General features: G+C 38.7%; 1 protein-coding gene across 2 annotated transcripts in view; it reads left to right on the top strand.

Moving 5' to 3' along the window:
• Positions 1–3957, top strand: part of LOC150101247 (E3 ubiquitin-protein ligase Rnf220-like) — a 119991-nt gene extending 116034 nt beyond the window's left edge. For both annotated transcript variants that reach the window (XM_090401901.1, XM_090401899.1), the window contains exons 13-15: positions 678–774; positions 1604–1678; positions 3831–3957. In XM_090401901.1, coding sequence (XP_090258027.1) covers positions 678–774; positions 1604–1678; positions 3831–3902 — 244 coding nt within the window. In that variant the 3' untranslated portion in view covers positions 3903–3957. The remainder of the gene's footprint in view (positions 1–677; positions 775–1603; positions 1679–3830) is intronic.
• The last annotated feature ends 18487 nt before the right edge of the window (positions 3958–22444 follow it).

The following is a 22444-nucleotide window of genomic DNA, read 5'->3' as shown; positions in this document are numbered from 1 at the left end:
ATCAGATTTTCCAAGATTGGACGTTTCTGAATATGTGTCAGCTGATACACTGATGATACATCCCCGATGGAAAGTAGAACAGAAAATAATTCGAGCATTTTTAACGATTTAAAAGGAAATTAATGCGGCACGATGCGATTTGATGTACTACTGCCAGGAAAAATGTCAGTCCGAGAAAAGATAGCGAAGACAGGGAAGATGGAAGGCGACCGTTTGACCTAAAAAAAAGCAGGAATGCGTTTTAGTAGCCTTCCAGATGATCCCCGTTATCCTCGTGTCATCAAAAACAGCGTGAAGGTCTTTAAGGTTGCTGGTTGTGGACGACTGTGAATGTTTCAGCACTGAGGTTTACCGAGCGAGTAGGAGGAATGGCGCGTTCCGTCTTTGGAAAATCTAGAAAGCGGATCTGAAATCAAACGGGGGTGCGTACAGGAGAACAACACCCTGGGATATCGGAGTAAAAATTCGAAAGCAGAAATATTAAAGTATAATTCCCCTGACACGCAGTCAACGACTAAAGAGAAAACTCGTAAGAAAAGGAGAAATCCTTGATTTAAAGTGAATTTTGCTTTTCTCAAGTAATGCGAAATTTATGTATCAGCTAAATTCTTCCTTTCAATGTTTATCAAAGCAGTGATGTTTCACCACTTTTAACGGCTTATTTATTTTTTAAACAGAGATTTCGATGGCGATCAAAATGGCAGTTCAGTGAAAGACAACGTGGAGGCTCAAAAGGAGCAGCTGGAGGACAACATCAAATGCTTAATATGCATGGTAAGCCGATTCTCTTTCATTCTTTAATCATAAATGTTTCGATACGTCCGGAATTGGACTGGAGTTGATTGTGAGTTAAAGCGAAACTGATAGAAGCCGACAGGAAATTTGAATTCAGATTCGAATTCAACACGCGTTTATTCGTTAGATGCTTCAGTTTCAACAGTTCTTAATTCGGCGTATTTCATTTGATGTTTTGTCGTTTACGAGCGGAAGAAATTTGAAGTGATCCCATCTGCATTTGATCACTACTTTTTGCACCTGCGAGTGCAGCGCATTAAAATAAAATGTGCTCACAACAGAAAGATTATTAATGATCAAAACCTGATATATCTGAATATGAATTGCTTTGTGGTATTTAAGACTTTATCAGTGCTTGTGAATATTCATTTTTATTTCTTTCCTTGCATTGAGCACATTTTTCCCCTTTCTGTTCTTTTAATGAAAAGATGTGAACTAAGTCATCGTTAATGATGAAATGGCTCTCAAATGACGATAAGCGCTGAACTGCAATCATTAAATCACTACTCAGCAATAATTAACACCGTTTAATTATATTTGCTTATTTCTGATGTGCAGTGTCAAGTCACGTTCTCTCTCAATAAGGTCATAAATGTAATCTAATGGAACATGTGAGCGTGCGTCTGTGTGTGTGTGTGTGTGTGTGTGTGTGTGTGTGTGTGTGTGTGTGTGTGTGTGTGTGTGTGTGTGTGTGTGTGTGTGTGTGTGTGTGTGTGTGTGTGTGTGTGTGTGTGTGTGTGTGTGTGTGATTTTGCAACAAGCGTAAGGCAAGTAGTTTTCTTGCTGACAAACTTCACTTTTCTTCCAGGAACCTTTCATCAAACCTGTCGTATCAGTCTGTTGCTGGCACGTGCATTGCGAAGAATGTTGGCTCAAGACACTGGTAAGGAACTTTTCTAAGGATAAGTCATTCTTAAATTTAAAAATAAAAATTTTTTAAAAATTAACATCTACGATGTCAGAACTCAACCAGTTCGAATTCTAAGATCTTCGTTTGGGATTTCATGAAGTCTAATTACCCAAACAACGAGGTCATCTCTCTTTCTTGCTAAGTCCATAACTCCAACTTTCACTTTCTCCAGTTGCCAACCAAAGGGAAAGGATGGAATGCAGAGTTATTTGCTATTAGCAATCACCTAACACGAACTGTCCACCAGAATATCAAATAATCCTCACCATCCTCTCAGTGCACTTGCTCTTTCTTTACCCAGATTTCCCCACAAAGAAACTATGGATCCCCACGGTCCTTTTGATAACTCAAACCACAATCTTTTCTTCGAGTTTCTTTTTCTACGGATTATCCTTCCATCAACCCTTGCTACTCTCGTGTCATTTTGCATTACAAAGGTGCCAAATGAAAGAATTTCCATCTGGTCTTCCTCCCTATGGTATGTTCTGTTCTCATTCTTCCTTTGTATTACCAAACAAACAAAAAATAATTGTTTTCTGAAATTAAGATGGTTTGAAATAAAACTGAGGTTTGAATTCAGTAAGTGCGAGAGTCGCTACAATGCGAGCTTTGCAGCTCACGATAGCTGAAGAAGAAAAAAAAATCCAAATCCGACTTTGAACGCTAAATAGGGAACCTGCTAAAGCAGCAAATGCAGCAAAGTTGTTATATTCTTAAACAGTATTCGAGCCTCTGCAAGATCGCCGGTTCTCATGGTGTGCCTGAAATATTCTCAGAAATTGTGTCCCTGAATTATCACCTATCCTGTGTCATCTTTACAAATTATAATACTCATTCAGCTTTTATGCTGCAGCATGTAAGCCAGCCAATATGAATCCACCCATTCAAAAAAAAAAAAAAATTAAAGCGGCAAAAGTGAGCCATCAAATAACCAACCCTCTTCATGTCCTTTCTCTGGTAAATAATGAAGATCATCAACGACCAAACTCTTCCCCTGGAAATCTGCTGCTACCGAGTAATCTGCTACTGCCAGCATGGATTCCGCCACTCTTGTTGCATTGCAGATTAACTAGCCAACTTTATCATCCCTTTGTTTGCTTTCCCTCAGGTTAAGCTGAATCATCAGTTTCCTCTGGATTGTCCCAGAGGAAACATCATCCGCCCTCCACAAAAGGCACGGCTGATCGATTCCCTCCCAGACTCCTGGAGAGTTCGGTACTTGTGGCTAGGAGATACACTTTGCTGGGGTTCTTAAGCGGAGAGAGGACACCCTTGCCAAATTAGCTACCAAAATATATTCTCTCTTATTTCTCACAAGAAAGATCTAATTTTAAGATCCATTCATAAGATGGAAATCTTCACTTCAGATTGGATCGAATCGGCACGAACACAACACGTCCCTATCCTCTTGAGCTACCAATAAAATGACATCTTGGAATCCTTTTCCATTCAAGCCGCTACTTTCACCAAATCCAAATCAGCCAGAATTAGGGCAATATCGTTACATTTGCTGTGTAAACCAAAAATCCTTCCTAAAAATGTTTGATGCCACCCAGAAGATGGTGACGATGACCTCTTTCTCAGAGATTCATTCGAATCACCTTCTCATAAACTTTTTGTTCCTGTTTCTCTCTTAAACATTTCCATTAAACAGATTTCCTTCACTCCCTTAACTCTCCCCCCCCCCCCAAGGGTGTAAGTACGAGCAACTGCTGATCCGGTTTGCAATCTACTGAACCAACTCCTCCTCTTTTAATTCATCTTTAGACTTCCTCGCATTGCTTTCTTTCCTTCAAGGATTCGACCTTCATCTCTTCAAGAAACACTTAAACAGGTGCCCTCTTTCTCTTTAAGTGTCCGCCCCTCCCTTTACATACACTTCACTACCGTTTTATGCATTTTACAATCTCTTGTGTGTGCCTGATTAAAATAAAAGAAAAATCTCCATCACCCTTTCAAGTACTTTAAAGGGAATGAAATATTTGAATTAAAAAGATAAAACAGAACACTTTTTCCCAAAAGAAATACATCCAAGCATGTAAATACAATTTGAAATTATTTTCTGTTTGTTTATTTTAAGTCATGAATAGTAATTCTGTATTATTATTATTTTTTTTAATTTTAGGGCACCAAGAAGCTGTGTCCTCAGTGCAACATGATCACTTCGCCCAGAGATCTCAGGAGGATTTTTCTGTAATTTATCGATGTTTCCACTTACAGAAAATCAACTTGTAATTTTTGCCACAACCACCACCAGAGAGCATCTTGATCTTCAAACCGAACTCCAGCCTCCAAAGAAAAAAAAAAAAAAATGTTGGATGGACTCTGTTCAATGCTCATGAAATTGACGACGATGCTTTTCCGGTTTTTTCCTGATTCCGTACAATGTTCATGTGTGAATTATATTGTTATAGAACTACTTCTGTAGATAAGAGGACTTTGTCCATTTCTCACATTTGCATTTCTCCAGGGTTCGTGTTTCGTGTGTGGGAGAAAAACTCACTTTCACGCGAATGTTGATAACGTAATGTTTCATCAGCAATAACAACACTCCAGCATATCTTTAGTTCTTTTTTTTTAAAGAATCAAGATTCTTGAAATCAGTTTTAAAATCATATAACGCGTCAAGTATTTTTAGATTACTTTTTTTTAAAAAAAAATTTAATTTTAATTTTATTTTTTGAATTCTCCAGGTTGGGACGCGTTGACGGCTTTAAGGATGAGTTCGTAATCATAATATAGCGAATAGTTCGTTAAAAAATGTATGTTCGAGTGGACTGGCGAGAAACGAAAACGGCGATGTGTTTTGCATATCGTCCTTACTGCGAGGGGGGGGGGTAAATAAATAAAAATGTTACAGGACACTTTCGATGCTGTTGTAAGATGCACAAATACAAACATACAGAGTGAGAAATAAAAGTTTTCCGGGTGGCAAACAAAGAAATCTAACTTCTCTTTGAATGAGGAAAATAATAATAACATCAATTTTTCGCAAGAGGGATGTTATCGTTCTTTGCTTTAGGGGTGTGACTTTTTTCCGATCCTTTCAGAATCACACTTGAAGAAAAAAAAAAAAAAGAATATTTTACATATTCTCTCATTCCCATTACAGTTATTAGCCGACGTTATCAATCCCCCCCCCCCACACACACACCGCACACACTTTCACTTTCATACCCAAAGGACAGAAAGAAAAAAAGAACGCGCATTATCAGCGCACGCCACTTATCCACTTATCGTATGGTGCATCTTCGAATATTACACAGCAGAGAATATTGCACGAGCATGCGGCTGATGAAATCCACAGCAACAAATTTCAAAATTTTGAAAAATAAAACGAAATCCTACGCGAATCTGAATATCGATCATCCTTGCCGTTCCAGAGTGTTTGCTTAAAGATTAATCGTTTAGAATGTCTGCTAAGGAATTTTTTCCGCTTTTTTATTTCTTGCTTCGCTACATTTTGCAATGCGATTAGCGAATTCCGCTAATTGTAAATGAATGTTAATGTGGGTTGCAATTCGATACAAACGAAGAAATGCAAAATAGGGAATAAAATTAAAAAAAAAAAAAAACGATATTTCCATGGTTATACGTTGACGAGCACTCAGTTCTGAAAAGACGCTTTAGATGAGGCTCTTTGTTGGCACGCGACATTGTTTATCTGAAAACTGTTCCGTTTGAGCGATGGCTTCAAGAGATTTTCCGTAGAGAACTCAATTCTTTTGTGTATATTGTACATTGGTTAGTTCAAGCCACGTTGATCTATTTAAGTGAAGAAAAAGGCCCTCTATGATGATGATGATGATGATGATGATGAGGTGTCGTAACCCTGTTGGGCTGAATGTTATGTATAGTAATGTGTACATCCTTGTATTTAACACTTCTCAATGTGCTCCAATAAAATAATCAAGGGCTCCTTGTTACCACTTGCTGTTGGTTCTTCTTTCAAGTTACTCGACATGAAAACGCCCACAAAAAAGTTGGACCATCCCCGAAGCGAGCGGATGGTGCCGACTTTAACTGGGCATTGGCGAACTTACAAAAAGTACACTATTAATAAGCAACTTGCGGAAGTTTCTTTCAGGACGCGGCTGATCCCTTTCCATAACGTTGAGGTGCTGCATTTCAACCTTGACGGTCCCGATTTGGGACCAACGTAAAGTTTATAATTTCTTCAAAATTCCGCGTAAGAAATTTTTAAACAAATCGCAGCATATAAGGAGAACAATTTCTCTTTCGTTGCTATCCCGAAAATAATTGAACACTCAACTGGATTTAAGCGACCATCACAAACACGCAATTCAACAGAATCTGAAACCAAGGTGATGCATCTACACAACTGAGTTTTTATTTTTATTTCAGCCTCCATCAATGCTGCCATCAGATCCTGTGCAACAGCACAGAATGCTTTTAATAAATGCGTTATTAAAAGCATTCTGTGTTAGCTGAAAGGTCTTCAGACTGAAATTAGCAGAGAATCCTGATAATTTTCGATATCTGCGAAACATTTAAGTCCATTATAAATTCCACATGAAGACTGTTGTCGAATTACTTTATTTCGCTTAAGCCTCTACTAGTTTCGCACGCAACGTTTCATCAGGAGAGCGAAATAAAATGGCTGGGTTAAACAACTGGCACATTAACGGAAACAGAACGACGAATATTTTGAAGAAAGGCTAATAATGGTGAGATGTTGTATTATGATAACTAACCACTTGTTGAAAAAGAGCTTCCGGGATCAGCGATATCTCAGATTTTTGATGAAAGATGACCAAACCTGATGTACGGTCAGACCTCTTCGTATTGCTTTGAAGTGCGCATTTTAGCATTTCTATTCCACCTTTGAAAGCTCTGACGAAGAAATTGTAGTCGATGGTCGTTTTTGTATGCTGTTATAGCACTGGATGTTTTCTGTCCGTTGCATGGCTGCTAGTTCCGATTTGTCCCCCCCCCCGTCAAAAAAAAGGAAGAGGAACCAATAGGTACACACGTTCACACTGTTTTGTCGCCCTCTTTGAGAAATAGTTTTACAGAGGATGGACCGTTTGACTGAAAGGAGATGTCCCAATGAATAATATCTGAAAAGTTGCAGATATCCGTAACCATCATCGAATCTCATCGCTTTACTGCGGTATGAAAATAGAGAATCACTTCTGCATGAAATAGCTCCAAAGTATGCTTTCCGCTGACTTCAGTTTCAACCTTTTTCTATTAATATTCAAAGTTCAGACTGGTCAGAATGTTGAAGTTCTCAAATACGAAAAGGCGATCAATGTGGGCGTGGAGTGATACTCGGTTACACCGAAAGCATTCCATTAAAAATAAAATCCTGCGAATTTGTTACGAAGCCCCTGTGCTACGAGTTACGCTCTGCTGCAGTGCTGTCTTCAGTTATTTTATTATTCTTGAAAGGGTACTCACAAAAGCATCGTTCGGTGTGAACTCGCTATCGATCAAAATCTATTTACCTTCTTTGGGGGGGAAGGAGGGAGGTAAATGAGTCAAAAAAGTTCTTTTCCTCATTTTGGGTGCCTTCTGATGAACTCCAAGGCCTAACTTCGAATCTTTATTACGAATGAAACCATCCTACATCTCCTAACAGGGAATAGAATGCATCCTCACATATATATTATAATAAAATTTAGTAAATTGCAGGAAATACAAGAAAACAATCTTTTATTTTTCGACTATTTATCTACACGTCATGAAAAAATGACGTCGAAGAGTTGTGTCAGTTGTTGTGACCATTTTTCTCGGATGTCAAAAACGGCATCTCCGCGGAGGATACTGCTGCAGATGAGAAAGGAATCGGTAACATACAAAGTCGTCCTTTCATTTCCTGTTAAAGGACCTTTAAGAGAGCGTTCATTCTCTACGGAAATTAAAAACTAGTATATTAAGCCGACAGGACCATTTGGTGCAACGTGGGGTGGGGTCTCAGGTTCTCATCCACTTGAGATCTTGCGTACCGGCCGCAATGCCATTCATTTTTTTAGTTCTTCACCGCTACGTTTTTGCACAACAGGAATTGAACAACCACTGCAGTAATTTGGCGCGATGGTTGGCAGAATGGAAGGTGTCTTCCCTTTTCAAATAACAGGCCGTGGATTTTAATCCCACTGCAGCATGCAAGTTTGTGCAAGTCTTCCCCATGCATGCGCTAAGAGAGAGAGATAGTCCGGAAATTCTGCGCAAGACCGAAGAACGTAATTTTGCAAGCCCCCTCAGTCCTCCTTTAAGGAGGATGGTGTTCTTACACTGGGCAATCAAAATTGCCTTATACCGAAATACTTTCATTATAGGCGTCGTCCCACAGAGGGACTCGGCACAGTACGTTAGTCGGAGGCTGCAGATGCGATACCCTACCCTCGACCAACAAGGGTGGCTAAGACGCCTGAGGTGACTGTAGATGCCCTGAATTTATACATTTCCAAATTTTGTAGACGAATTCCATAATAGAAAAAAAAATAAAACAAAAGCTCTACTGCTTCATAGATGGCGAAAAAATGCAAACTGATGAGTTACAAATGAGTCGCCGCATTTAGCGTCTCTCGTCAACAAACTCAAAATTGAGGTAATGCAACTTTTCACAAAGCTTTCACACACACCGCGCATAAAAATTCGCGTACACACTGAAAAGAAAGAAAGACTCATTTCTAATTTCCATGCCAAAAGGAAGATCTCAAAGTACGATGAAGTTTAACAAGAGACTGCTCTCTCTCTCTCTCTCTCTTGTTATTCAGCTTTCTTCAGTCGTACACTCGCCATCGGATAATGAAATCGCATTTAGCACCACATTACAACAAGCAACTGCCGTAAGTTAGAATTCTGCACTTTTAAGTTTTTCCCTGAGCAAGTGACGATCCCATTTTAGTCAATAATTGTACAATCCCTCAACTTGGGTCAGAGCAGTCTCGTTGAAAGAAGGTTTTTGCACAACAGGAATTCAACAACCACTCCGGAAGTGGTTCCGAACTGTTTGCCATTGATACAGCACAAATGTTATACACAGGAAATGCAAATATGGTTAACTAACTTCTTAGAGATTATTCCGTAACCAACCCGTAAGAAGCGTCATTTCTAAGTGAACTATTTCCATGCCTTCCCTAAACACCAACGTTGACCAAAATGCATCATGAGAAACCACACCCGCACATGCACTTCCCTCAGAACAAGTGGAAGCCATGGTCGTAGTTTGTCCAGCGATTTAATCCCTAAGCAGGAACGTTATATTTATGCTCATCCACAAGGGGATGCTGCCGGATAATGAAAACAAAGTGACAATTAATTGGTGACACGTGGATCAAAAAGGAACCACGACGCAGCATGCGCAAATAAATGGATTCAGTTTAGTGTCTCGCTGGCCTCTAAAAGGTAACTTTGTGCTTCGCCTTTTCCAAACATTTACCGATGGATCTCCTGATATGATCACTGTTCCCCTCGTAATGAAGAATTACCTGGATTGAGCCTTTTAAGGCTACGTAAATAAATAACCAAAAATAAAATAAAAAACCAGACAGGATATGTAAATATTACCAATCTTGGTTTATGTGGTCTCCATGTTGAGGGACAATACGTTTGCTAGTTGACTGGCGGTATTTCTCATAGATCTTTTTTATACCGTCCTCGAGCCTCAGCCATGGCGCATTTCTAAGCTTATGGAATACATTCCGAGATGTGATCGAATTCGCTGGACTAGATAGCAGTGGGGATGCGATTTTTGCCGTGATATCAGACAAGCTGTGATTTCAGATTCTTCTGTAACATGAGTATTTGTGAAAGTATTTAGATGGTCGATGCTTTTCATTTCCTGGTGCATCATCATCATCATCATTACTTAATGGAGACTAGAAAACACTCTGACTCAACTCTCCTGATTATCCATCCTCTAACCAATAAAGAAATAGATTTCAATAATGTCGAAATCTTGTGACAAGATTTCACATTTCTTCAGTGGGATTGTTGTTTGGGATTTTCGGCCAAAACAGCTAAAGCTATGAAGCCACTGTTTTTTGTCTGTATATTGCGTGTGTTCTGACAGGTCTGCCTGTTTTGTGGAATGAAAAATCCAAGTTTCCAGAGGAAAAAGCCATCTCCGTCCTGAGTGGGACTGCCACCAAAACATGTATCCTATGCATACCTGTGAAAGAAGGTCAGTTAGAAACTGTTTGCGGGAGCATATGATGGGTCACCGTTCAGGTTACACAGTGTATGACTTTGCTAATCCTTCGACGAGAGACGGGTAGACATTGGACTGGACTGCATCGTTGTCTCTAAGACGTTGTCTCTAACGAACGAATCAAAATGCAGATTTACATTTCTTTATGGAAAGATACGATAAAATCCAGCTTTCATGAGCTTCGAAAGCTCATCTTCTGCGACGTTCAATACCCTTCCTTCTGCCGTCACTCGCCCATAAATTCGCCAATTCCGATCGCAGTTTCATGCATTCCATTTTAATTCGTCACCTCACAGAATTTTATTTGCTGAAGCTCCTTACCTCAAGAGCCTTGCCACCTTATCTAGTCTCACATGAAATGGTTTTCAGTCGAGTGTGGCAAAAATTCCATTATTGCTTACAAGATTAATGAGAAATATTTCGCTTTATTTTAGCTATCCACTGTGGCCGTTAATAAGAATCTTGAAAGCAATTAGCCATCAAGACTCTTTTCTTCTTCTCTATTCGGTCCTTCGGTGGTGACAGTTCATCTCTTTTGTTTCTTGGGGAAAGGTGCCGGCGTGATCCCATCGTAATTATTGTAGCGACGAAGTCCCTTCCTTCGAGTGGTTGTTTTCTTGAACAAAACGCGTTTCTTTGCCAACCTTTCGCTTTGATTCAAGTGAGAAAATCAGATTCCACAATTACTGGCGACGATCACAATATCAGCAAATTTTTTTTTCCGCAGAGGACCTTTGCTGATCCACCGGTTTCGCTGCTCTTCAAGCTCGTTCGTAATTTCGCCACAAGCACTTTTCTTCTGTTTCGCGTAAGTTTTGGATGGATTATTTTCGTCGTAGGCTACATGAGGATCTCACGTGTGGTGGATTGGTTGATGACAGCCTACAACTCGTGCGGTCTACTTTATCAGGGTGTACCCTTTGGGCCGAAATGCCACTTCGCCGATCGCTCAGTCATCGCAGCAGTCGACGGAAATATTCTCAGAGTGCGGCATTCGATTAACATTTCGGTGGCAAACTAACTTCTATGAAGCCCGGAACAAAAGTGAGTATTCTCACATAACAAGACGCTCAAAATTTCTCCACCCAATAGGGTCGTACCTGAAAATACAATTCTCTACGGTGTTAACGGGAGAACCAAAATTGAACTATTACCAAACCTTTTCTTTAGATGTTCAAGCCGTTCGGATATCACTTTCGTTCCAAAGTATTACGTGATTGCTCGTACCACCCCGATTTGTTGTGACGGTAAGCAGAAGCGCCGATTACATTCGCAACAAATACGTCCGCAGGTGTCGGACACTGAACCTGAGGACCAAGATTCGATCGTTAACAATTTTCGGATGATTGGAAAATCTAAAAACATTTAACTTGGCCGTTAACTTTGTTGTCGAAGTTCGGTATGCATGTTAAAGGAGCTCATTTATCGGCCCTTCTCTCGGAATTAACGACGTTACGACAACCCACCAAGGTCGCACGAATGTTCCTTTTGAAGCTCCCTTCTAGTGGAACGCTGGACCACACATGTAAGTCAGGAAAGTCGGTAATAGAAACCTTTGATGTGTATGCTACGTGAAACAGCAGGGAACTCTTCCCATACTACAGAATGGACGAAAATTATTCGGTTTCTCTCCACATTGGATCAGTCGCAGTTCATCCCTGAACAAGGAATTCCCATCCATTGAAAGAAAGAACAGAAATTACAGTTACTCGTTGTGTGTGTGTGTGTGTGTGTGTGTGTGTGTGTGTGTGTGTGTGTGTGTGTGTGTGTGTGTGTGTGTGTGTGTGTGTGTGTGTGTGTGTGTGTGTGTGTGTGTGTGTGTGTGTGTGTGTGTGTGAATTTTCCTGAATTCAGCAAGAGATGAATTCTTTCGTACAGAATTTCAGGTGAGGATCAGGGAACAAACGGATTTTCATTTGTTTCTTGATTTTTTTCTTATCCCTGATACTTTGACAAAGCTACTCATTAGATGCAAATAAAGAGTAGAAATAAACCTCATTTTAGCAGGTCGGGGTGGAACGATTACAGATATTATAAGATCAATGAACCTACAGGATGGAGATGAGAAAATTCATTGCTGCTGTTAAAACTTGAAGAGAGTACGGGAAGAAATGTAGAATACAATTAGCTTTAACGCCTTACAACAGGAAAATGATTCAGCTCAACTTCAATACCCGTTACTTGGAATGGAAGGTAGCAGAAACTCCAGCAAGGTCTCTGGAACCTCCCTCGGAGATTCTGAAGCAGGATGGGGCTTAGATTATTGCGTGGCTTCGTCAAGAAAACAAAATGGCCCTTTATGTATGCTTAATAGGTTTACATCAGCCTCGTTGTTCGGATGGTAGCGTCTCCGCTCTTTAACTTGCAGATGCAAATTCTGCCATCCTGAATGTTTGCGAATATGTTTAGATGACAGGGGATTGTTATGCGATCGATATGACTACGTGACTCTGATTAGTGGAGAGCGAAGTGACTTTTAAAAGTACTGCATCTGACCTATAAAGAAGGGTTTCCGGGTTATCTAATCCTTAGCCCGCCTGATCCTCACTCTCCAAAAAAAGTTTAGTGTAAAAGGGAGACGACTTCGAACCCGTTGTGGGACTTAAGAAAAAGCATTAATTTTGAAAGGCAATCAAAGGATTTGTGTATTAAATGATCGCCAATGCAAAGCGCTTTGTACGTGTGGATAGACGCATCTACGATATCTTAAGAACCATTGGTTTCACAAGGACCGAACGTCATTGTCATACGCACTCATCAGCATCTTATCTTGGATGTTTCGGTGAATTAACATCGGCATACAGTGCCACAAAGGACTGCCGAAGAACACAATAATGACCCAAAGTGAAGTCGTGAAGTTTTTCCAATTAAACTATTTGAAGTCGCTACTTTCCATCTAAATAGAATAAAATTAAGTTAAATTAAATAAAAGAAAAACAAGGAAACAAACAGATTTTTATTTGTCTCTTGATATTTCTTTTACTATTTCTGATATTTTGACAACGCTATTCATTGGATCTAAAAAGTACAGCCCTTTTATAGGGTTTTAAATGCCGGTTATTTAAGAGTATTCAATTCACTGACAGCCAAATCCGTGTGTTGTGTGCAATAGAGAATAGTTTTGGCATACAGCAACTTCTTAATTAATTAAATACTTTGAAAAATTATGCGTTAACCAATAGAGTGGGTCAATGATTGAATTCAGGTCTCCGATCAGGATTGAATATCTCATGGACACTTAAGCTGACTCTAAAAGATATAACAAATTCACGTGGATATTTTACCTACAGTTCCCAACTGCTTAATGAGAAATCTTTAATTTTAGCTTTTTCCCCTTTTTTGCGGATGGCATTTAACTGCAGTATCGTATCTATCCCATTTCTCAGTTGAAGTCTAGCTATACGGAAAGGTCATCGAATTAATGCCGCAGCATGAAACACTACATTATTGTTTTCGCTAATACAAAAGTGGCAGCCAAGAATATCCAAGAAAATACGATATTAATTCAAGTGAATTTTACGAACTAAATTATCCAACAAATTCCTTGGTTTTTGAGGAAAAAATCATTTAACAAAACTTTCTATATTTCTATAAACTTTCAATAAATATATATATATATATATATATATATATATATATATATATATATATATATATATATATATATATATATATATATATATATATATATATATAGTCGTAGAGAATATAGGATTCTCTACGACTATATAGACGCACTTAATGCTCCGTCGGATCTGTATACTGAACTGTTTTCTACAAAATTATCCAATAAACATCAAAATTTAATTCTAAGCAGGCGTAATTATCAGCTCGCGAATGTCTTTTCGTCCCTCCTGCATAACTTTTTAGTTATGCAGGGGGACGAAATAAAGCTCTTATTTCTCTAGAGCTGAGGAGTACATCTTTAAGATTTCTTTGTATTTTTAAACGCAATTAGCATTAATGTTTGTGCACGATAGTTAAAAGGCATTTGATGCAGGATAGCTAAATAAACTAAATTATTATCAACATATCGTAGTATTGTGCATCGTATTACAGCTTTAGCAAGTGCGTGTATTCTGTATACAGGAACTAAGGAGTGCCTTGGTGACAAACAACAAATGAAATGCAACGAGTGATGCAAGCATTTTCTAATAACTGGGGGGGGGGGGGGGACAATGGCAGAAGTTATTTATAATAAAGTTGCGAGCTTCTCATGGATTTTGGGTTTAAAACTAAATAAAATATCTGGTTTAATGTTAATGAGAGAAATGAGAATCCGCGAACAAAATAAGAATGAAAAAAGGACGACCTTTCTGTATTCTTCGGCACTTTTCCCAAATTAAATATTTTCCTCGCGTGTTTACATGCGGTTTTGATTTTTACGCAAGATCTTACCATCATCTTCAAACTGCGACATCTTAACTATTATTAATATTAATACTATTAATACTCACATCATCTCACACTGCTCTTATTAACCGGAATCCGATACCTAAGCTATTGCGTTTTCTCTTATACTGGAGCAGCGCTTCTTCGTACTATCTTTATAACGCAAACAACTTAAAGTGGGGAAATGTTTCGATGCCTCCTAAGCCTATACTAGAAAAAAATCACAAATCTTTGCTTTAATCTAATCTAAGCACCATGAGCTTTTTTTCACCATTTCTATACACACACACACACACACACACACACACACACACACACACACACACACACACACACACACACATCGCATACCAGTGACAAACAGCCACATGACACAACAAGGTATGCAAGCAAAGCAACGGGGGAAGACATGCCGAGGAACTGTCACGCAGATTAAAAAAAGTGAGAGGAATGAACAGGAAACTGCTGAAAACGTTACGCGCTCCACCCGTTGTCGATCAGTGAATTTCGTCACTTCGTGTGTATGTGAAGTATTCGCAGCTGTGGCGGTTTCTGCCTAAAAACATTACGTGCTGAATCCCACAACCTCCATTTTTACGAAAGGGCTACTGCCCTGATTCCAAGTGTCATCGAAATAAAATGTTTGACTCAGATTTGCATGCTGAGGATCTTCCATAATTCAACAGCGGAGAGCAGGAAAGTTGTGGTGTGGAGATGCACACTCGCGCTTCAGATTAGATGGACGTGTTATTGTGGACAGGAGGAATATTATGCACTAAAGTACACTTGTTGGGTGTGAGTTGCGGCTATGTGTGTGTGTGTGTGTGAGAGAGAGAGAGAGAGAGAGAGAGAGAGAGAGAGTTGACGGAATGCTGCACCATATTGTCCTAATATTTCGTGTTTGTAATTCTGCGTTTCATGCGCTGTAGCGGTTCTGTGAAAAGGATCCCTTTGAACAGCAATATCTGACAAAAGGGATCTGGTGACACGGTTTTAGGAACCAGAGTGGCTCGTGTCCTTTTATCAATATTTAGTGAAAGTGAGAGTGTGTCGTGTAATCGCAACAACTTAAGGATGCCAATCGTTCTTTCTAGTGAGGTTGTGAGCAAAAAGAGTTTGTGAATCACTCCGATGTCTGCATAATTTTTGAGACAAAAATATTGGGAGTAAACGGAGGCTTGATGGGATCAGCCAAAATAGCGAGAAATGTGAATGACAATCCGTCATAAAATAATCGACAAAACTCTCTGGGGGAATTAATGTTTTGCTCGGATGGACCGGACCGAAAACTGAGAACCAAGTGTTTGGCAAGTAGGATCGCATTTGCGTTCTACGCATGTGCGCATATTCAAGCCTTCTTTATTGTTTCGCTAAGCAACGCAACTGTGAAGACGCCTCAAATTTAAAATATCTACCCCAAGGTCTACAACAAATTCGAGTCAAGGAAAGCCGGTTTTGCTTCCACTGCATCTCGATATGAAAACGCATTCTGTGGCAACAAACACGTCTGTGGGGAGAATTTTTATTTTTAATTTTTATTTCGGTTAAGAGGGTTAAATTCACCCATTTCAAAGCATCAGGAAGAATAAAATAAATAAATATAAGGGGACAAAAGTAAAATTCTCTCTTTACGTTCCAGCTATTCTCGAGGTCAGGGGGTCGTGAATATACTGACAATGTTAACGAAGATGTTGGGATAACATTTGCATCACAACAAAGAAATGTTCATTTGAATGTAAAGAAAGCGCCGAAGTTGCCCTTTTCATTGCACTCCTTTTCGCCAATTCGATTCTCCTCTTTCCATTACAAGCAGGCATTCACTTCTTAAGGCATAAAAAGTCTTTCCAGTAAGTCTTTGTTTCAGTTATCCGCCACGACAGGAAAACTATCAAGCACTAGAAAAAGAAGGAGAGATGAATGTTCCTTTTTTATCTCTCTCTCTCTCTGTTACAGACTTTCTTTTCTTCCTTTGCTGATTGCTCGTAAATAACCGGTTTGTAAATTTTGCACTATCATGATTTTCAGAAGAAAGTCGGGGATGATTCTCTTTCTTTTCACCTGAATTTCAGGTCCCGGCTTAAGTTTCAGGGTTCTTCCTTTGGCCTGCTGCATTAAACTCTTTTAAAGACAAACCATTCACCAAATAAACCATTGCTAGCGATATATATATATATATTTATATATATATATATATATATATATATATATATATTTATATATTTATATATATATATATATATATATATATATATATATATATATATATATATATTTATATATATATATATATATATATATATATATATATATATATATATATATTTATATATATATATATATATATATATATATATATATATATATATATATATATATATATATATATATATATATTGATTAAGCTGGAATGCATGACTGAAAGTAGGTAAGTAGGTGATTGAAAGATAGATAGATAGATATTTTTTTAAATTTAACTTCATAAAATATACATTGAAAGATAGGCAACCAAAAGGACTATTTACATATTTAAGTATTAAGTATATATATATATATATATATATATATATATATATATATATATATATATATATATATATATATATATATATATATATATATATATATATATATATATATATATTACGGAGAAAAAAAAAAGGTTATCTTTTCGGCTATACAATAGAAAATACAATAAAAGAGCCAACATTACAGGTGAGTATCAGTCTTAGTTATCTTTCGGTTGAAGTGTGTCGTCGTCAGCAATCCAGAACAGGGTACCAGTTGGATTCCACTCCTCTACGAACTTCGCGACAGTTCTTGGTTCTTGTAATCAAGTTCCAGTGAAAGCGGGCTTTGTAGTTTCCGACGTAGGCTATGCATGAGTGTTTGTGGCGATTCGGTGACGGATGGGTGCTCGTTATTTCTCGTGTGTTTTAGGTAGAAGCTTATGACGGCCTTCGCGCAGATTTCTCGGTTCTCTCGACCCAATGTCAGGATGCATTCTAGGCGAGAAGTTTATAGCAGTTGTTCGCAATCTTTTTATCCGTCGGTTGTTCTAAATTTCCCGCACCTCTCCCTCTTAACCCCCCCCTCCGCCGATATTTGTTATCTTTTATGTTTAGAAAATTTTTATTTTTATTTCATGTTTAAATTTTCTATTTACGTGAGCGTATTATTCGCATTCTTTTTATGTGTCCATTTTTAACGAATACTCAACAAATAATTTACTAAAAACATTAACTTATCGTGCACCATCAAGCATTTATATTAGCAAATGTTTTTTTAAAAAACTAATCGGTCATCCTGACGTTTGTTCGGTAGGATGGAGTTTGCTTCGTATCCGTTAAGAACAACGAGATTTGCCGTCCCTCAGCCATTCTGATTCACATCGGAGAGAAATTTCTCCCTGCAGCATTCCGATTTTTTTATCCCTTTTAGCAGGAGGAAAAAGTGGGCTTTGAAGGGGGGGGGGGGGAGGATTTGTATTACTCCAGTAGAAACGGCGCTTTATTTGCTTATATGCTGCTTTCAGTGGAGTTTTTTTACTGCTTCCCGATTTTCTGGTGCAAGCTCGAACCGGAGCAAGTAACAAGAAAAATTCTTCCTTCCTTCGTTCTTTCCCCTCGACTGCCACACATTTTACATTTTCGGTGCTTTTAGACTAGTGTCCTGTAAAATACGGGCAGCGGAAGAGAAGAACGCAACGACGAGAGCACCCTGCGAATGTTTTTGACAAAGTGCAACCTTCGGGAAGACGATGCAGCAGTTTCATCTACAATGCGTGCATGGCAAGTCGGGTAACAGATACACCGACAGTCACTCGCTCTCGTCTGCATGTGTGCAGCGGAGCTTTTAAAGGCCAACATATGCTCGGGGAGAGTTTTCGGTTGTTTTACGTAGTGGCTACGGATGGATGCGTTTTCCCCGTAATGGGGAATTGAATGTCTGGTCTGCAATTGACGGTAGTGTTACGACTTGGTGGCATGCAGCTCGGTTGGGGCCGCTTTTACTCCGAAGGGCGACGCTAAAAGTGTTTCGTTTTGTGATGATGATGGAACATTTGGAAATGCTCTTTCGCCGTTTTATCCCGTCTCTTAAAAACATGATGACGTCATCGTAGTTTTAAAATCTCTCAAGAAAAGTGAGGAGAGAGAGAAAGGGAATTATTGTAGATTCACTTTTACTGGATTACTGGTGTTTTCTTTTCCCCCGTAGCTACGACCGGAGGTCCTCTTATGTCGATACTGCTCATAACACACTCAACACGAAGTTCGTCTTCCTCCAGTCCATTATGCAAGTATTGCGCAGTCAAGATCTCCCCCCCCCCTCGCCCCTCGACTTACTCCTAATTACGTCCCGCACGTGTTTTTGTTCTTAAAAGACCAGCAAAAGCCAACAGCACGTGATAAGAGGTCAAAATACGTTTGCAACTTTCCGCACAGAATTTTTCGTTAAAAGAACTTTCTGTAGATCCGCCTGTGGGAAACGTGAGTGTGTTTTCTATACACGTGTTCTCATTACAAGAGTTCTAAATGATTGATGAAGGGAAAGGAAGTGCAAAACAAGATTCATAACTTTGAGTACTTAAAGCCAGAAACTGTTATTTAGTTTTCATTCTGTTAGGCAAACGGCTCTACTTGGTTATTGCTGGTAATAATATTCATACGATTTCCTCAAGACGAGAATGTCCCGCTTATTGCTTTCCACGTTAACAAGTACAATGCGAAAATGAATCCTGGGAGTTTACAGTGTGCGTGCGTACAAAGGAGTGTCACAAAATCAGAAAAAAATACCGCGTAAGAGTAATATGCGAATGCGATCAGTTGCAACAAGGCAAGTCTTGGGAAGCTTCACTTCCCTCATTAAGAAGGTCATCAGTCAATAGCAACATCGCATTGAAAGAAGGGCGTTTTTTGGGGTTCACGTATGTGCGAGGGATATCTACATTTATATTCTGGTCACTGTTGCATGTGTGTCGGCTGCTGCCAAATGAAAGGGAGATTTCGGACGTGCCGATGTATACAAAGAAAGGCAGCTGCGACAAACAACGCCATTCACTCGCGGCACGCTGCGACTCTTTGTTTTCTCACTTTAACATTAAATGTTTAAAAAGTTGTCTTTCTGTTCGATGGAAGCGCAGAGGCGGAATATGAGACGGAAAAACCCCTCGGACAGCTGACACAGTTTTGCTTTCCACTGCGAAAGCGAATTCGCACAATTTAACAGCTCCGCTCAGAGAAGTGGAGGAAAATCATTTGCACGACACGTGGGTCTCGTATTTGATCTGTTTCTGAACTGTCCTCATCGAACAGTTGTTTGAAGTATTATTAATGAAACGAATTTATGTTCGTTCTCAACTGATGGAGACAGCGTCTTGTTTACCGCGTAGGGTGCGAGTTCAAATCCTACATAATACATGGATTTTGTGAGAAAAAAAAAACAAAAGACTCTGAACAAGCTTATATCCAACCCGCCTCAGAAATCTTCTTCAAGCACTTTATTTCTTTTAATAAGAAGTCATTTGTCAACAGTTTCTGGTTAGTGGACTCATCGCGCTGTCACTAACAGCCCTTTCCTTATCCAAATTACCAATCCCACTCAGTTAAAGAAATTCAGTTCAAGTGTGGTCCAACGCATTGGTTTAAGAAAGAAAAACACCCGCGATAAATTTACAAACTGTTTTCGAATGCTGAATTCAGGAATGATTCATTTTCAAGCGTTTTTGCGCATGTGCACTGATTTTTAATCACACTCTAAATGACGCCTTACACCTCTCATCATTATCATCAAATTCCTGACATTTACTCTCAAGGGGTGTACAGGATATGATAGTACTACATTAAAAACCAACATCAGCACTAACTACCTATCTACAATTTTCCTCCAAATCAATCTGTTACCTGTCAAGACTCAAACATTAACAGATCTTATATTTCTATCTTCTAAGGCTCTTTTTTTACTGTATCAATCCACCTATATCTTGGTCTTCCTCTGGGTCGTTTTCCTGCCAGCCTGGCAGAGAACACTTGTTTTGCCAATCTTTCCTCTCCCATTCTGTTTAAGTGACCATAAAAGGGTACTAAGATAGCACCTGAGATTAGCTCTGCTAACGCATTCCTGGATGCTGGCAATGTCAAGTTCTTTCCTAATATCCTCGTTTTTAATCTGATATTGCCATTGATGCCATCTGTTCAAGCCTCTAATCTTTCCCAGGACTCTCATTTCTGTGGTCTCTAGTCTTTGGTCAAGTGTTTTACTTCTGACCCAGCTCTCTGATCCATAAGTTAAAATTGGTTTGAATACTATCTTGTATACAGCTAATTTAGTGTTTTGACTAATTTCTCTCTTATTCCATATGAATTTATTCAGTTGACTTCCAACAACTTTGTTGATTCTGTTGTCTATTTCCATATTTAATTTACCATCTTCAGTAAAAATCGTGCCTAAGTAGCTGAAATGTTTTACTTCTTTATAGGTTCCACATTCACAATGCAGTTGATATTTTTATTGAATCTACCTATTTTCATTGTCTTTGTTTTGTTATTGCTGGCCTTCATACCATATCTATTACAACAGTTATTCAATTTAGTCAGGGAATCTTGCAGACTTGTAGCGGATTTATTTAGAAATATAACATCGTCCGCATAAAGCAAAGAGTTGAGATTAAGATCTCAATTCTGATATCATGTTTAATACTACTTTCCTTCATAATGTGATCCATATAGATAATGAATAACAGAGAGGATAGTGTACATCCTTGTCTCACACCAGATTTAACATTAAACAATCTTCCTGTACTTCCTTCAATTCTAACTGCTGACTTACAACTCAAATAAAGACTAAGTATTGCTTGATATAATGCCCCATTGACACCATACAACTTTAGCGTATTGAATAGTTTCTCTCTGGGCACCTTGTCATATGCCTTTTCCAAATCGACAAAACTTAAATACAGATCTTTGTTATATTCCCATGCTTTCTCGACTATTTCTCGTAAAGTGAAAACCTGATCCTGACAGCCTCTATTTGGCCTGAGCTTTATTTTAACATTTATTTATTTCACCAAGCTTCCCTTCCAAAATCCTCAACCATTTCTCAAGTATACTTGCATAAATCTTACCAGGAACTCAACATGGAAAAACCTCTAATTCTCATGTTTAGTTTATTTCTATTTTTATATATGGGTACTATGAGAGCTCTACTCCAATCATCTGGAATTCGTCCCTCCATCCACGCCTTCTGAACTATGCAGTGCAACCACTGTAAGACTTTTATACCTCCATGCTTGAGCATTTCTTGTCGAATATAATCTACTCCTGCTGTCTTTCCACATTTCAAGCTTTTGATGGCTTTTTCTACTTCAAATATGGATATGTATTCCTGAATGCATGTCTGTTGAGTGTTTGTTTACCACTATGCTGTCAGTTTTTTATTTAGCAATTTTCGAAGTAATACTCCATACTTCAAGGATATCTTTTTCTGCAGTTCTCATGTCGCCTTTATCATCTCTAATTCCTTTTACAGCACTCTTTCCTCCATTTCTGAACTTCTTGAACAACCTCCAGAATATCCTACTACCTTCTTGATATTTATTTTCTATTTTCTTACCAAATTCTTCCCATGACTTCTGTTTAGCTAGTTTTATACAGTGTTTAGCTTTCTTACATTTGTCTCTGTATTCTCTAAGAGCAAAAGCTGACTTATTTGCCAGGAACGTTTGATATGCTTTCTTCTTTTCCTTCACTGCCTCTTTAACTTCCTGTGTTTAACTTTCACCATGGAGTTCTGATTTTTCTATCCTTGCAGACAACCTCACCACATGCCTCTCTGGCTGAATCAATCAGGGTTTTCTTCAAGGCTTGCCACTGAATCTTCAAGGTTTGGTTCCTGCTCTCGAACTCTTTGTTTTTTCTTGTGTTTGTGTATTTCAGTCTACAGTTCCCATCTACTCAACTTTTATTCGCTTTAAAACATTCTTACAAGTTCGTCTTTTCAATATGAAAATCAATTTTATCCTGCTCAAGACTAAATAGTGATTACTTCCAATTTCAAATCCTCTGTACACTCTAGTGTCCTGCACCAGTGGGAAAACATCACTATCAACAATAACATAGTCAATGAGACTTTTCTTATTCCTTGCTTTCTTCTCTCCATGTGAATTTGTG

This window comes from Typopeltis vanoorti, chromosome 12, assembly GCF_054136105.1.
Source record: "Typopeltis vanoorti isolate ZY-2024b chromosome 12, IOZ_Tvanoo_1.0, whole genome shotgun sequence".
Taxonomy (NCBI): domain Eukaryota; kingdom Metazoa; phylum Arthropoda; class Arachnida; order Uropygi; family Thelyphonidae; genus Typopeltis; species Typopeltis vanoorti.
The sequence above is the reverse complement of the archived record's forward strand: the minus strand, read 5'-3'. Positions and strand labels throughout refer to the sequence as shown.